Here is a 14,178-nt window from a genome sequence, read left to right as displayed (position 1 = left end):
TTTCTAACGTACTTGAAGTTAGGACTGACTGTGTGGTATCTGCCCTTTGGTTTGCTTCCCTTCTATCCCCTGGTTGCTACAAATATTTTTCCTCTCAGCGGCATAACCCCAATGGTGTGAGGTTCATTTTCATGACTCACATTGGATCTCTTGATGCTATTCTAGACATATTTGAATGCCACAGAATATATGGACACCATTGCTAATCTTACACAGGAGCTTTATCAGTAAAATAACATCCAGTGCTAGAAAGCGTGGGAATTCCTGAAATGGTCTGAGGAGAATGACAGTAAATTTAGTTTAATGCAGTGTTCTTCACAGTCAACAGCCTGGTGGAGCATCTATGGAATATGATGTAATGAGTGAAGTATTGCACAGGTCCATCACAGCCTAATCTTAAAAAATATTCTGCCATAATAAATTGCAAAGCAGGAAAATTTACCACTACGGTGTCCATTTTAGGTCATTGTCATTTATACCACGTTCATGTCAATCGTCAGACCATTGCCTTATTAATCCATGAATAATTGAATGCTGAACTGACTTCTTTTATTCAATAATTATTATTGCTGCAATGCAAAGAGCACAGTTGTTACATAATAATTGCAATATCCATTATAAGAGCAACAGATGTAGGCACCACCCAGGTTCCTAAAGACAATAAAAAGAAGCCCTAAAATACAGATAAAATAAAAACATTTATTTTTATAGCATGTTTTCATGCAAGATGTGTAGCTCAAAGTGCTTTACCAGAAGTTCGGAATATGGCACACTCTAAGGCAAAGAAAGACAAAGAACAGGAAATGACAGAGAAATGTTGTCGGGAGTAGGTAGGGTTCAAAGTCAATAAGGATACTACCCACAATACCCAACCCAACGTGTAAACCAGAACTTAACGTCAAACAAGTACATATGAACCAAACTCCTAAACAAGTTTTAAACTAATTAAATACTCACATTCAGAAAGTTGGATGCTAGGTACAGCCTGCAGCCTTCGTAAATAGTGTCAGCATGATGACATTACGCATCATACTTCTGGCTATCATGTAGCAGCATTTGGGAGCTCCTAAAATTTTTACACAATAATCATGGAACATATTGGACATGTGCCCCACTTTTGACACCCGGACACACCTCCTATTTAATTCAAAGGAGCAAATATGGGGCCAGCTCACTATTATGGAAGTGCACCTAACAAACAGAGTAATAAATATCTGGCTTACTGCCTGTATACATTAGGTGCCCATGATGTTTTACAGAAAAGCACACAAGGCACCATTTGTCTGAGGTTTCATTTTATGTGAGGCCTTATACTGCATCTTGTGTGTAGTGCATGCTGCATATAAGCAGCTTAGTGATGTTCCTCTAAAACCACATGCTCTAACATGACCTCGCCTCTGTCTGAAAATAGCTTACCAGATGCCCTGAACACCCATTTAGAAGGCACTGAGCTGCTGGCAAGGTTTCCTCACAGAAGAGGATATTTGTTTTCAATGGAAACAAATGGCCTCCCCAAGTACTTCCTAAAGTGGGGCAGGGCTGCAAATCATGACTTGATGTCTAGAGTCTATCTCTCATAAAGTCAACAGAAACATATTTTGCTGCACTGATCTCCTTCAGTGTATTAGAAAATGGCCTGCATGTTAAGAGGCTGCATTTTTCTCAGTGAGAATAAGTTATGGAGTCAGGAGGACTGAATGCTAGTTATTCTTATTCTATGTATGTTTCTTGCTAGACAATGGTTCACACAATTTACCCATAGTGCATACCTTTAGCTTATTAAGTAGTATTTAAACAGGTACTGTTACCTGGAATTACCCATCTTTTATCTTAACTTTCCAAATGTCTTGTGGGTGTTCTGTTGATTCTTATTGTAGCAGGATATACCACTGCTGCCCCCGTGGTTCTAGTCTCGCTGAAGTAATAGGTTTAAATTACATGTCTGGAGACAATCATGAGTCAATTTTACTCAGAACTGGGTATGGACAATTAAACAGCTCATGGAGTATGCCATTAATGAAGGTGGCGCTCAAAGTAGGGCCGCGATTTTGATCTGCAATGAGCAGAAGTGTTCTCATTTACTTGGTCTGACAGAGAGCAAGCTTCGATTAACGATAACCTGTCTACAGTCAAAGTCTCCTAAAAAGACCCTAATTCTAAATATCAAAGTGTGTCGCTTGAGCAGAGAACATTTTGCACATTTTAAAAATAAACATAACCTGATTCAAATGAAAACCATTCTGCAATATTAAGATTATATATTGGCATTCAAAGACATCAATGAACCAGTGGTTAGCATAAATGATATGTTGTCGCAGGCGCTTTGTGTGCTCTCTTTTGTTCACTTATGACGAAAGTGTAGGAGTCAATGTAAACTTGAAAGAACTGGCATATCTATGTTTATGATATGAAGTGCAAAATATGCATTCAAAATAAACGGTGTGTCACACTTGGCCCAAAGGACTGCTGTTAAGAGAGCTGATAGCAAAGAGCCACAGGAGATGCAGATTTCAGTACTCAAAAGATCAGAATCAACCAATCTGCCTAAGGATACCAGTAAAAGCATGGCGAAATTACACAATATTCATCTTCTGACTGCACGTCTAAATGAGTAACTAAACGAAGTTAACTTTACTGTCAAATTGGAAATGCAAGCCTTTTAACATGCAGTATGTTTATCTAAACTCAATTTTCAGTTGTTATGCCAAATAGTTTTGCAATAGTCAAAATGACAGATAAATATTGTTGCAGAGAGAGGCACATCTGAAATGCATGAAGCCAAGTAGCTGCGGTGGTCTCTTTGTGTGTGTCTGTCTGTCTCCAATATCTCAGCACTTATTACGATGCACAACTTAATCATTAAGCTTCAGTACCCTTATGCTACTAAGCTCCTGAACTGATAACAGCAGTTTTAGCTTTTTATTTTCTCTCAGCATTGTTTAGTTTCTTTTGCTCTCTCCCTGAAATCCCTGCAGAGAAATTGCAGGCAGATTTTTATTAAGAATCCCTATAGAAGTAACCTTTGCAGTGGTGTATTTCTCTGCTATTCACTACAAACTTTGCAATGGGTTATCCCCTGATGTGTATTCTTGTTTGACCTTCATGTCCGGTCCCGCGAGACTACCAAGGTCTAGAAGACTGGGTTTGAATCCAGGGCCCTAGCCACTGTCTGTGTGGAGTTTATATGTGCTCCCCATGTTTCTGTTTAGGTTTTTCTGTGGATATGTTTAGCTTCCATCTACATCACAAAGGCATGTTGTAATGGCCGACCCACTCACCTGGAATGGCAGCTACACCACCAAGACCCGTGGCCTGGCAAGCTGAGGAACTTTAGACCCAACAAACAATACAGTTGACAGTTAAATAATCACAAAGCAAACAGTTTCTAAAATAATAATGTGCATATATATAAATAGTGATAAGAAACAAAACAACAGAGCAATATATAATTCATTCCCTCCAAAGCTCTCACATCACACCCAACCCCAACAGTGACCGGCGGAATATAATAAAAAGGTGCAGCAAAAAAACAAAAAACTAATATACAACACAAACCCTCCCTTGACCCCACACTGAACATGAAACAAGTAAGGCATATGGAAACACAAAATGCACATAAAAGTCCTGAAGATTAAACGGAGAGTGAATAATGATTGTAAACCTTGTTCAGCTGGAAAAGTGTCCTATGGCAATTATACACAGATGAAAATGATGGCTTGCTCCTCTCCCAAATGACAAAAAAGACAGTCTTACCGTTCTTATCTTCAGAGTCTCAGCATAATCAGGATCGTTGAAATGTTGAAAGCAGGGGAAGGTGTAGGTGGTTCGATCGATGCTCTCTCTTAGTTCTGTGATGAAGTGTCAGTGTAATAGATGAGATTTTTCCTTCTTTTCATCTTCCTGTTTAAATAGTAAATGACCCAGATGCAAATGATGGGATTGACTGGACAAACTATCATGAGGGACTATGGTTCCATGGAGTTATCCTTCCCCACTGTTTCCAGGGGACAATATTTACACAGACCATGTAAATAGGACAATGCTTTGAAAGACGTGACTCAGCACAGAATACATTTAAGACGACGTTAATCATTTAGCACCACTACAATTTTTTATTTAGGTTAGTAGGATGTCCTTGAGAATAAGATCATCACTTCAGACAGCTTATATTATATTTTTAATTTGGCTCAAATGAACCATGATGAATTTGCTTACAAAGGAATTTACAGGACCCTTAAGGCAATTTAACTAACTAATGTACAGGGGCAATTTACATTGAAAGCATTCTCTCTTTAGGACTAATAATTTTTGACCAAATACATTTGTACATTTGTTCTGCATTGTGCTTTTAGTCTAAAATAGTCAGTTGAAACTTAATGGTAAAAAGAATGGAGACAGCAACAGGTTGTACAGATAGGCAAAAGATTAGCACAGATGTCAATCACCAGGATAGCTTGCCAGAAACGTGTATAAATACCACAAATCCTAGAATCCCACATGTGATTTTAGCATAAATATGGCTCGCCCGAGGATTGAAATAAAAAAAACAAAAGAGGAGGTGATGTCAGACTTGGAGACATGTCAGAAAAAAAGAGAGGGTGACCATTTCATCTGGCTGTAAAATAATGTAAAATATGGACCACGCCGAGTGCTGAATCAAAAAGTCCCCCAGGACAACATCCACCCTTGACATTGCTGGTTTTCAGTAGGCTTTTCTAAAACTATGTACTGTATACCCCAACTTTTGTTCTCTATTTTATTTTCTATTACACTTTCTTCTATTGGTATTATTATACTTTAAAAAATACCATGTTGATATTAAATTTCTATTCTTTGTCTTTATATCTAGAATGACTAAAGTAATAAAGTAAACTTTATGACGAGCCTTCATATGTCTCAGGGACAACCATACATTGCTAGTGCTGGAGATAGTGTGTCATTTTGGGGAGTACTGAAGGAATGATAGGCATTAGGTATCACTCATACATGATTGTGTGAATAAGATCTGTGTGTGTGTGTGTGTGTGTGTGTGTGTGTGTGTGTGTGTTTGTGTGTGTGTTAATCTTAAGGTGTGACGTAGTAAATGAACTTGGTAAGTCTCAGTTATCCATCAATAACACTAAAGGTTATGCATGTGTGCCTTGCAATGGGCTGGCATCAGTTATTGTGGGTTTAAATAATTTCCTGAAAGTAGTATTTGTGTTTATTGAGAAATCTTGTTTTTAATGATGACGATCACCTTACTGATGACATTGGATTGTTTAATCACGTTATAATAAAAAAAAATAAAAATCAAGGAGTACTTTACATTAATCAACATAAGGAAATACCCATGGGCCTTAAAATGAAAGCATGACACCCCACAGTGTTACCATTTAACATATTTTATATGTGTATTTTCCAATATTTTGGATTTTATTTATTATGTAGACCCTGTTTTGGGGTTTATTAATCATTTCAATCATTTTGACAAAGTTTAATTTCGTTGCAGTCAATATGATGGTATGATGTGTGACTGGATCACGATGTTGCCTCCATGTCATCACAGGAGGTGACGGTATGAATATGGCACCACTCCCTGTATGCATTATTCCTGGGTGAATTCACATTTTGAAAATAAAAAACTCTATAAGTGATAATTAGTTTCTATACCCAGGAGGCCCTAGTGTTAGGATTCATTTCTGGTCATTTTTGAATGACTTTTTGTCCTCAGCTTTGAATCTCATTTTGCCTTTGTGTTTTGTTTGCCTTGTTTGGTCTTCTCAGCTTTGATCTTACTTTTCTCCACTATGGTTTTTGACTCAGGTTTATCATCTCCTGATTATTTTCTTCTCATTTCACAAAAATCCTTGGATACCTTGCATCTCATAACACACAAACTTATACCTTATGAAAAGGGCCTAGGACAGGGGTGGCAAACTCCAGTCCTGGAGTGCACAGTGGCTGCAGGTTTTCATTCTAACCCTTTTCCTAATCAATGACAAGTTTTCACTGCTAATTAACTTCTTTTTCCCTTCATTTTCATAGCCCTGTTTTTAAGGATTCAGTGCTCTGAATTAATTATTTTCTTAATTAAATGAAAGCCAAACAGAAATCAAAGTCCAAAGACAAGCAGGTTAGGTGGATTGGCGATTCTAAATTGGCCCTAGTGTGTGTGCTTGGTGTGTGGGTGTGTTTGTGTGTGTCCTGCGGTGGGTTGGCACCCTGCCCGGGATTGGTTCCTGCCTTGTGCCCTGTGTTGGCTGGGATTGGCTCCAGCAGACCCCCGTGACCCTGTGTTCGGATTCAGCAGGTTGGACATTGGATGGATGGATTTTCAAATTTGTTTTGCTTTATAACAGAATGACAGCTAGTTTTTTTTTTGTCTTCTCCATTTATCTATATTCACTTATTACTTTATCTATTTGCTTATTTTTACTAGGTTACTAGTTTTATTCTGCTGGCCATGCTCCCTTTCTCTGGGATGGGGGTTGATTTGTTTTCAATCCTATTCTTGTAAAATTGATGTATTTGTATGGAATGTTGTGAGATTTCAGTAAAATAAATAAATAAATAATTAATTATTAAAAAGTGAAAAAAAAATGGTACAGGTAGTAAGTAAAACATTTTTTGGACTACTTAACATTAGGCATCTAGAATGTCATGTTTTTGAATAGGTTTTCCCAGACTAGGTACAATATAATTTTTGATCCAGGAAATGGAATTTAGAGAGAATAAGAGAGTGTGTGTTCAGTTATCCATGCTTTATAAGAAGGAGATGCTGGATGACAGCCTTTAGTTTTCTGAAAGTAGTGATCTAAAAGAATTAAAGGCACCAACACTTCCTAGCACTCTTTTATCACAAACTACAGCATGTAATCTATGGCAAGTAAGTGTCAAATTAAAAGCATCGGATTTAGAGTTTTGTCTGATGTTGGTGAAACTTACATGGCATGGCTGCTCATTATAATGAGTTTGTTTACAGGTCCTGCAGTAACAAATAAGAAGAAAATAAGTTATTTTTGCCTTCTTTCCAAACAGTAAGTATAGCAGAATAAATGAAAAAGGGAATGTAAAAAGGCACTATTAAAGTTAAAAAGCAGGAAAATAGCATCATTTCCTACACCGTGATTATGTATAGAGACTACCATGTACAGTGCAATTAAATGTCCCAGTGGCACTTGAGACACCTTTTGAAGCAGGCCAGTAACAAAAACCAAATCTTAAGTTGGGCATATGACCAGCATTAAGGCCACCGATACAAAAATGAAACCAGTCAATAACAGCATTAAAAACAGTGAACACCTCAGCGAGTGAGTGAGGGCTGAATGTAAGACTGTGCCAATTATTATATTAATTAAGTGCTACAGACTATACTAATCACGTATTCAACACAAGAATCAAGAACAGCCAAGGAATTGCATACAATCAGTATGAAGGCTGCAGCAAGTGAAAGACAGAAGAGATCCAAGTAATAACTCACCCCACATGGAGTGCAACCAGGATTTTTTCAGTCGGCTAACCAATCTGGGAATGGAATTATATTAGACTATTAATCAAAAGGTCACAATACTCTAAGACAAATAAATGTCTTTATTAGCCAAATATAACAAACTTAGATCATGTCCATGCAGTCTGTGTTAATTTCTATGTTGAGTTGTTTACACATAAAGAGGATTTGTGTTGACATCATAGGCAACAGACAGCAGGGTATGAAAATACATAAATCTGTGCCTCTCGGTGTGAGTGTGGTATTTTGTCTGTTGCACCCTGCACTGCAGAAAGTGGATAAAGAAGATGGTTGGATAGATCAGCTTCCATTTAAGTGAGTATAAGAAAGTGGTGTCTATGGAGAATTCATTAAATCAGGCAGTACGGCTGAAATTTTTGGAGGCATAAGTAACGCTGTACCAAGTAGTAGTAGTAAAGTATATTGTAGACTAACAAAATACCCGTGCTTCGCAGCGGCAAAGTACTGCTTTAAAATTTTTATTAAGAAGAAAAGTAAACCTTTTTAAACTGAGGGAAAATATACCAATAATTCTTAGTTAAGGATCTCTTTGTATACCACGTTGTCAGTTTGGCCCCCCGGTTGTAATATGACCAAGCTGTGCACTGAGCTTACTCTTGAACATGCAACGTATAGTTGGCCACGTGAAATGCAATCTTGCCTCAAATCAATGCCAACCTTTTGTAGGGTCTGTCCCTGAGACTTATTAATTGTCATTGTGAAGCAGAGCCTTACTGGAAATTGGAAGCATTTGAATTGAAATGGGTTTCATCGATAACTTCGCATCCAGCTTTTGAGAGTTTAAACATTCATAAACATCAAAGTGTCCACTACTGAAATTGTCACCTGTGAATCTAATATGTTTAAGAGGCATTGGCGGTTGTCCAAAGGTATAAAATATTTGGCCATTTCAGTACACTTGAAAGCGACAACCGAACAATTCAGCGGCCGCCATCAACTCACATGCAGAACCATAGGTGAAGGGCTTAAGCATTTCACTCTTACAGTGCTCCTGTGTAGTATAATTATCTCCTGTACCGTCATCAGTCCACACCTTGAACCTGTCCCAGTCATTCAATACATAAGACACAATGTTCCTCCGGATATCAAGAGTGAGCCTGATATGGCTGTGCCATATGTAACACAGAGAATGGAAAAGGCAGTCGCCATCTCCGGGCATGGAAACCACTCGGTAAGTGACAGTTTTTTGATCGATGGTGATCACCTCGATAGACATGTTAATGGGGGTATGGTTGCAACGATAAAGGAAATGGGTACCTGAACAATGTAAAATAAGTCTAAAATACCTACACAATAACTATAGTCCTAATAAACGAACAATAAAACAGCGGAGAAGCCGTGGATTAAATAAAAAGGATGCAGTTATCAGCAGGGAGACGTGAATACCGTGGTGAAGCAAGGAAGGGAATGAAGAGACCGGAGCGATGGACGGCCTTATATAGGCAGGCAGCCAACTACGTGGGAGGCGTGGGGATGGGGGACCCAACGCCGCCTCACACGGCGACCGAGCTGCAGGCTATGGACATATATATGTACGTAAGTAGGATGCAGTTAGCGTTGGGAACCCACGTACCAAATTTCTTGAAGATGGGCCCATAAGTAACAAAGACTGTTGGAAAGTTCAATATGGTGGCCAACAATGGCGTCATACCACCGAAATAAGTACGTACATTGATTTTGGTTAGCACAGGGAAGCCGCCTACCAAATTTCGTGAAGATGGGGCCATAAATAAGAAAGTTTAGCGTTGTTGACTGTTATGACCGTTACGCGTAGAATTTCGAAATTAAACCTGCTTAACTTTTGTAAGTAAGCTGTAAGGAATGAGCCTGCCAAATTTCAGCCTTCTACCTACACAGGAAGTTGGAGAATTAGTGATGAGTGAGTCAGTGACTGAGGGCTTTGCCTTTTATTAGTATAGATATGTGTTTTGTATTATATATTAAATTATGGTCCAAATAAATATATGGATTTATACTAATAACTTTGCCCAGTAAACTGTAAGCAAATGCTTATCGAATGCTAGGAAGCCTTTTATGGCTATGCAGAGCCCTGCAGATGAGGAATTCAGTTCATCAGGGTGCTGCTTCTATTTCAATTACTATTGATGAACAAGGGAAAGTCATAAAATGTCACACTTTATTATTTCAAATTACAAATTTGTGACACATCAATTCCATCCAGACTCTGTAAGATATGATGAGGCTATCTTTTTGAAAAAAGTGAAATGCAATGGATTACCATTATTATCTAAGACGTACACAATATCTGTCACCCCAAAACGTTGTGGGACACAATTCTACATCAAACAGCATTAACATTTTGTAATATTTCTTTATGTTTTGTCATATTGTGAGCACCCCATGTAGCTCATGACAATGATCACTTGAGAAAGAATAAGCTCAAACAACCTCATTAGTTATTATTTTAGTAAAAGAGAGATGACAGTTGAATTTGAGAGCAAAAAATAGGTGAAGTTTGCTAAATAGAGATCAGAAAACCAACAAATAATTCTATATTCCTATTAAAAAGCTTTCAAGTAAAAACGAAAATGTCCAGCAATAATTCATTTTCTTATGAGGCAGGAGCCCCTTCTAATCTTATATCACAGCTCCAGTTGATTCAAAACTCTGCTGCAAGAGTCCTTACTCGAACCAGCAGCAGTGAACACATCACACTCATCCTGCTTTGCCTTCACTGGCTCCCTGTGTCTTTAAGGATTGAATATAAAATTCCATTAATAACCTACAAAGCTGTAAATGGCCTTGCACCAAACTACATCAGTGACCTTCTAAATCACTATGCTCCTGTTTGCCTACTAAGGTCCTCTGATTCTGGTAATCTTGTGTCTCACACTAACCTGCACTCTATGGGTGACAGGGCCTTCAGCTCCATAGCACCCAGACTTTGGAATGACATCCCAAAATTAATTAGATCAGCTGACTCCATTCATTCTTTAAAAAACCTCATCTGTTCAGGAAGGCTTTCAACTTAACCTGACACTCTGCCTCTTCTTTCAGTTTACCTCTCTGTGCAGATGCTCAGGATGATATGTGCATGTATTATATCACCAATTATGTTATTTGTTCAGCCTTTTCTTCTAGTATTGGATTTAGTAATTTACTCTGGTTTATTGTCTTTTTTTCTGTGTAATGCTTTGTATATCCTGTATTTATCAGTTCTTAGTATTGTATGTCGATATTATTTGTATCCAATGTTATTTATACTCTGCTGTTCTTTCTGAGACTCTGTGAAGCACCTTGACCATGGGAAAGGTGTTATATAAACTGTATTATTATTATTATAAAGCAGAACAATTTGTAAATCTCTTTCTCTCACCCCTATACCAATTAATCGCTAAGGTGTGGTGAGCATGCAGGTGGAAAAATGTCTACCATTGCATCATCCAGATGCTGCACATTGGTGGTGGTTGAAGTGACTCCCCACTGTTTATGTACTGTGCTTTGAGGATCTAGAAAGGTGCTATATAAATCTGACTACCTCCTATCCATCTCTTTGTCACTGTAAACTTTGGACATGAGAGAATAAGCCTGTTTTCTTGTTGAAAAGAAAAAAAAAATTCAAAATTTTTGACTCATTTTTCCAGGGGTAAACTTCACGCTAAGGAGATTAAATTAATCTTTTAAATAAATTTCCTACATTTTGCTACTATTGGTTTTTACGGTTTTGTATTAATTTTGTTTTATTGCAATATAATGTGAATGTTGTTTGGCTGGGACAAGGTATTTTGTCTAGGGCACCTAGTGTGGGTGATTGCCATATTCTGACAAGAACTGCTGGCTGAGAAGGGATGCCTTCAATAAATAGCAGCATGGTGAGTGGGCATTTGTTTTGCTAAGTGGTACAGGGGTTGGGTGACCCTTAGGTTTGAAGATAACCATTTGGTCTGCTCTTGCCAAGTTATAGGCCTGTTTGCTTAAGGCAGCCCACCACATGTAAGTAAAGCCGTACATGTGGGGCGCTATAGAGAAGTCTCATTTGGCTTAAGGAGGCTGTTCACGTGCAGGTAAAGCTGTACACATGGGGTGCCATAAAGCGGGTATACCTAGCATTCATACAACACCAGAATTAGCTATAACTATGCACCATGGATTAGCAGACTTCCACAGTAATACACTGTGCAACAGGATTTCATATTCAGTTAGTGAGATAGTAAATGTATGTCTTTAAAACATTTGGGCTACATTGTAGTTTTAATATTTAAATAGTTTAAAAAGTTTACATTAAAAAATAATAACTAAATGCACAAATGTTAATAAAAATATTACTAATCATTTAATGGCTTGAAGATCTTGCTGTAGTGCGGCCATTAGTGTTGCTTGATTCAAACAAAGCCTTTATGAAGGTAATAAGTCACTTAACAGATGCAGAATAAGTAGCACCCGTTTTAGTGTCGTCATTGGTGCTTTTCGACATCATAAGGTGTTTATTAGGGTCTTGTTCCATAACAATTTCTGACTAATTGATACATAAAGTATCTATCTATCTATCTATCTATCTATCTATCTATCTATCTATCTATCTATCTATCTATCTATCTATCTATCTATCTATCTATCTATCTATCCTCCTGAAATTATAAATGTGGCTTCCACATAAATGACAGCCTGCAGTTGCTGAACGTTTATAAAACTCACACAGTTTTCTTTCTTTTTATTTTTTTTGACAGAAAGAAGTCTATATGATAGCTGCAGGTGTCATAGGTGCACTGTTTGTTTTATGCACAGTGGTTTTATTTATGGGGGTCAAAGAAAAAGATGGTAAGTAAATGCACATCCTTTTTTGAATTCTCATTTTTATCAATGTATATATTTTTTAATATTTGCGGGTTTGATTGTTCTTTGAGTATTTGGACACCGTATTAGAGCACTGACGAAGTGACTAATGTAAAATGTCGAGTCTTCACTGAGCTAAAAGAGTTCGCTGCCTCCTTTAGGCGCTGCAGCACCACTCAGGGATGTGGGCACCTTCCACCTTTTCTTCTCTTATGTGCCTGTTCACTCCTACATAAAATGTCAGTCAATGTCAAGCTCTGAAGAATACCCATTTTAGCCCAAAGCATCTCATTTTAAATATCTACAAACCTTAATGCAATGTCATTTGTCCACTGCCCTTCAGCCATCTCTCCAGGAAATCAGTGCCCGCTGCTGTTTGGCATCCCCCTTACAAGCTACCATCGACTTTCAGAAAGAATGTCATACTGTATACATCAATAATTGAATACGTTAGCACGTATGCCTCAGAAGTGAGATTTCCTACAAAAGAGGGGCTGTTTGTGAGGCTCCAGCCACTGGTGAGCTTCAGAGAAGGCAGCACAGAAAATTCTATCCTTTTTCTGAAGATCTTCAAAGCTGTAACAATACTAATAAACAATAAAAACTGTTAACAATAGGATATTGTTTTTATTTTGCGAGGTTATGATCAGAAAGAATTAAGAAATTCAAAAGAAGCAGTGGTGTGGGAGTGGTGGTACATTAGTCCCTTTATTCCATCACTTATTATAAAAAAATATCATTCTTGTTTCTGCTACCTTTGTTTTGCATTCAATGATTTAAAAATATTTACATAATGAATCCTACTGACTTTTTTTTTATATAAAGTCTACAGTTTCACTACATGCAATGAATTGTCTCTCAATATAGATGATACTAATAGTAGCACTTTACTGTATAATAACTTTCCTTACCAAGTTAATATCAAACACTAAATAATGCTAATTCATTGTGTGAACTAATGATGCCATCAAAAAGCAATTCATATTATTGAGAACACTTGGAAATGCCGTAATTGATTGACTGGAATGGAATGGAGGACAATAGCTTAATGGATGGACTGCATGGGTGGAGGTGGAACCTGCACTGCAAAAAAAATGAAATCCAAGCCAAGTGAAATGTGTTTTAAATCATGACATTAGGTCTTGCTTTCCAAATTGTAAGAATTACTGACTTGACTTGCTTACCCCTTTGGCAGATCCATCCATCCATCCATTATCCAACCCACTATTTCCTAACTACAGGGTCATGGGGGTCTGCTGGAGCAAATCCCAGCCAACACAGGGCGCAAGGCAGGAACAAACCCTGGGCAGGGCGCCAGCCCACCGCACCTTTGGCAGATGTTTTTGCTAAATACATGCATATGCATTTTTTTGGAGTGTGGCCAAGATGGCTTCCCATTCGTTTTCCCAGTTAGGCAGAAGTAATAATGGACAGACAGGGGGAAGCTACCGACACAAAGCCCTTCATCCCCCAACATAATAGGTGGCAGTACACCTCCTCCCTGGCCTCAGTTTGGACACCCACAGGTTAGATAGGACTTGCTGTTCAGAAGGGCAGCCCTGTTGGAGTCCCTGGGTGCTGCCAGAAGAAGACCTCCCAGCGTTATGGAACTTCCACATGTCCCAAAAGTGTGTCCACCATGCAATGCAGTGGCATTTATCTCTAACATAAAAGAATCTGCTTCACCTCAGTTTGGGAGTTGGAGTCAGGTGGAGTGGACCAGGCTTGTCTGGGAGGAGTTTAAGGAGAGGAAAACACTTGTGTTGATTTGTTTATTGAACCCTTGAAGAAACAGCTTAAGATCTTGTGACAAATAACAGGTCTTTTGAACCTGCATTAGGGGTCTGCAGTGCCTCTACAGGTCACACACACTG

At 38.2% G+C, this 14,178-nt stretch overlaps 1 protein-coding gene across 1 annotated transcript in view; it reads left to right on the top strand.

The window, feature by feature from the left end:
* The window catches only part of mfsd2b (MFSD2 lysolipid transporter B, sphingolipid), a 112,451-nt gene that overhangs the window by 73,051 nt on the left and 25,222 nt on the right, over window positions 1-14,178 (top strand). The window contains exon 7 of the mRNA XM_051924934.1: window positions 12,199-12,289. Coding sequence (XP_051780894.1) covers window positions 12,199-12,289 — 91 coding nt within the window. The remainder of the gene's footprint in view (window positions 1-12,198; window positions 12,290-14,178) is intronic.

Source organism: Erpetoichthys calabaricus, chromosome 3 (genome assembly GCF_900747795.2).
Source record: "Erpetoichthys calabaricus chromosome 3, fErpCal1.3, whole genome shotgun sequence".
In the NCBI taxonomy this organism is placed as follows: Eukaryota; Metazoa; Chordata; class Cladistia; order Polypteriformes; family Polypteridae; genus Erpetoichthys; species Erpetoichthys calabaricus.
Note: the sequence above shows the minus strand (reverse complement) of the source record. Positions and strands in the feature narration are given on the sequence as shown.